General features: G+C 42.6%; 1 protein-coding gene across 8 annotated transcripts in view; it reads right to left on the bottom strand.

The window, feature by feature from the left end:
• LOC109957758 (5'-AMP-activated protein kinase subunit gamma-2-like) overlaps positions 1–3298 on the bottom strand; it is a 38881-nt gene that overhangs the window by 19321 nt on the left and 16262 nt on the right. For 6 of the 8 annotated variants that reach the window (XM_020595890.1, XM_020595889.1, XM_020595892.1 and 3 more), the window contains 8 exons: positions 3237–3295; positions 3086–3131; positions 2924–2978; positions 2691–2817; positions 2306–2471; positions 2178–2215; positions 1920–2066; positions 1724–1817 (listed from right to left, as the gene is read on the bottom strand). In XM_020595890.1, the coding sequence (XP_020451546.1) occupies positions 1724–1817; positions 1920–2066; positions 2178–2215; positions 2306–2471; positions 2691–2817; positions 2924–2978; positions 3086–3131; positions 3237–3295 (732 nt within the window). Of the gene's footprint in view, positions 1–1173; positions 1818–1919; positions 2067–2177; positions 2216–2305; positions 2472–2690; positions 2818–2923; positions 2979–3085; positions 3132–3236; positions 3296–3298 lie in introns of those variants that run through there. The other 2 variants (XM_020595891.1, XR_002274586.1) reach the window with 2 other exon arrangements.

The raw sequence follows: 3298 nt of genomic DNA, 5'->3' as shown, positions 1-3298 counted from the left end.
TTTTTGAAGTCCACACTAAGTGCCCTCCTGAACTTTGTGCAGACCCAGTGAGAGGCTGCAGCAGACTGTTTAGTTTTGACAAAACTGAGGTAGTGTTACTACAGAACTATAAATATGTCAGTAAAAGCTAAAACAAAGAACGCATGAGTGCTTGAACCTCACATTTTCTTTGAGCTCAACATAGTCTGATCACACAGTAGCACATAACACTGACACCACTAAAATTATGCATCTGTCATTTGAGTTCAAGCACATCAATACAAAACATTCACATCAGCAGAGCTGACGGTGACCTGCTCAAAGTAGAGCTCGCAGCCAGCAAAATGCAACTACACCAACTTTCAACCAAACATTCTGTAAATGAGCAGAACGCATAATAAGTAAGGGCTCTGTCAGACTATGCAAGCTATGCAGCTGCAAACGCTTCCAGCTATGCAAGGAGGGTTTGGCACATACTTGCATAGCAAAATGGGTCAGACATTTTTGTAATGCGGCGCACGCTGTTCATCGGCATCTTTATAACAAACACGTCTTTTTCTTCCACTGGTGACAATTTAGCAGATGCAAAATGATGCACTCCTGCTTCTATGGGATAAATCACACGATGTGATTAGGACCACAGGCCAGTGACTCTTGCCCCCTGCTGGGTGAGCGGTGTATCACATCTGCTGAAATGCAGGACAGGCACTTCTTATGCACATAAATACTTGCATGAATGACCCTTGCATTTACAGCTGCATTTATGTAGAGTCTGAAACAGCCCTAAGGCTTCAGCGTGGGACAGGATAGGCCTTAATCTATCATAAAAACTAACATTTGTGATCCAAAATGAACTGTGTTACACGTTTGTTTTAAGCACATCTACAAGTGAACCACGTTTGAATGTTGTAACAGTGGACTCATCTTGTGCAATGGACAGAGTCTGAGTGACCCGTCATCCCACCATGTCGACAGGTTTTGAGGGCAAAGCTGAAAACAAACATTTCTAGCAGCTGTTACTTTTAATTAAGCCGGAGAGCTGAATGTGATGCTCTGCACTGGCCAAAATGTCACCTTACTGTGTGCTCTGCTTTCACGCCCTGAGTTCATTGCTGGCTGTCAGAGGTCACACTGTATTTTTGAGCATTTTCCAATTTCATTCTTATTCCATTCCTCCCCCCCCATATCATTTTCTGTCCTTATTAATGCAAATGTGTAGAACTTTGTTCACATACACAGTGGCTCTCCAAGACCTGCACACATTCTCTGATGTGGAAAAATCAATGGTGTTCCCCTTTAACCTACTTAGAAACTGTTGTTAATGTTTACTCTGGCACTGTAGTGGGAGGCAAACTCTGTTTCCCTTCAATCTGCCAATCTACCCAACTTTGAACCTAACAGCAAAACAGTATTCCAAATTGCTAAGCTCTGTTTTCAGCACTTTTTAAATATATTTTAGTGCATTAGTTGAAGTGCAGACAGTGAGCCACAGGCCTTCTGTCAGTGAAGTCTCTTGTCCTGACAGAGGATGACAGGCTCTTCGTCCTGACACAAAAATCCACACACAGTGGCATCCAGCAGGACAAACGGGACACGCGTTGGAACCATGCCTCCTTACAGACAGCCACTAGAAAAACAGGTGTGTTTCCTACCTGGGGCAGGGTTAGAGGGCAGGTGAGAGGGGACAGAGCTCAGGGTCCAGGACAGAAGGGGAACTGGGGCTAGCAACGCTGAGCATCTATACCTGCAGGGCTGAGCACCAGGGCCTGGAGGATGTCTGACAGGGAGATAATGCCCTCGATGCTGGAGCGCTCATCCACTACAACTAACCGATGCACCTAGCACAGAAACACACGTTTACAGATGAACTTCAGAGTAGTTGTAAGGCCAGGTCTTACTTTACTGTAAACAGTGAATGTATGCAAGTGTCAGAGTCTCACTTCAGCTTTGACTATTCTATCCACAATAGTCTCCATCGTTTCCATCTTATGGCACTTCACGACTCCTTCGAAGTACTGAGAGCGATGTTTCAGAGCCTGTGTCACTGTAATGTCCAGGTTGTTGTACGTCTTCTCAGCAGCCAAGTTCTACACACAGAGACACGAAAGTGCACTGGATAAAGTGAGACGACAAATCACAGAGGAGCTTTGACTAATAATTGGTATTCTGTCTCTTCAAAAACAGGAATTTCAATTTACAATCACGTCGAACTTGGAGTAAATATCCACAACTTTGCCTGAAAGAGAATGAAAACAACTCCGGTAAGTGAGAGCGTTAACATATTAATCAAAATATATACGGTCAGTACTGGAGTTTGTGTACTTACCCGAGTCATCCACCACAGGCAAAGCAGACACTCGCCTCTCCACAAAGATGTTAAGTGCTTTTATGATGGGCGTGTCCGGGTGGATGAAAGCAATGTCGTGGTATGAACCAATGCCCAGCTCCCCAAGAGTCTGCTTCATAAAAGCTGGCTTTGGTATTTCACACATCTGGGACACACAAGTGCACATACAGGGACACATCACTCTTCGTCAAGGTAAAGGCACATTTTATTAGCCATCACATTAACCACTTGGGGGCAGCAGACAATGAAAGTGGGCCAGGAGATGACAATATTGCCAGTACATGTAATTCTATTCATATAGATCAAAAAATGCTATGCAGGGTTAACACTCATTCACAGAAAGGACAGCGATTCTGTTACTCACAAAGAGCTGGAGGAACTTGAGGATCCTCTTGTGTGTGAGAATATAAAGTGCATTCCCTGTGACAGGGTCGATGACAGGCAGGCGGTGAATTTTGTTTTTGATAAGGGTGTACACTGCTTCAAATAGGCTGCAAACACAACAAATGTGATGACAAGTAACAGGAAAAAAATAAATAAATCTGTTCACACTCACAAATATGAACCAAAACAAAAATGCATGTATGACAACGGTACCTTGCCTCAGGTGATATGTTGACCAGAGGTTTGAATGTTGCTTGAAGATAAACCTCTATGTTGCAAGAAAGTACTTTAATATGTTTTTTAAACTGTTTGTAAAATAGTAATAATTTTATTTTATGCGTGCTATAGAAACATGAGAATAAACGTGACACCCACCTCTCCACGTCTCAAGCTTATGTTCCTCTAATTCATAAATTTGCACCTAAAATACAAGAAAAATAAGTAAAAAAAATAAAATAAAATAAAAAAAAAGAAACAGGCTAAAAAGGCCAATCTCATGCAAACGTCATCTGTCAAGTGGACGTACCATCGGTGACTTGTAGTATCTGTGTAGTATGATGATGAAATCTGTGATTGTCAGCATTCCTG

Source organism: Monopterus albus, unplaced genomic scaffold (assembly GCF_001952655.1).
Source record: "Monopterus albus unplaced genomic scaffold, M_albus_1.0 scaffold28.1, whole genome shotgun sequence".
In the NCBI taxonomy this organism is placed as follows: domain Eukaryota; kingdom Metazoa; phylum Chordata; class Actinopteri; order Synbranchiformes; family Synbranchidae; genus Monopterus; species Monopterus albus.
This window is presented reverse-complemented; position numbering and strand designations above follow the sequence as displayed.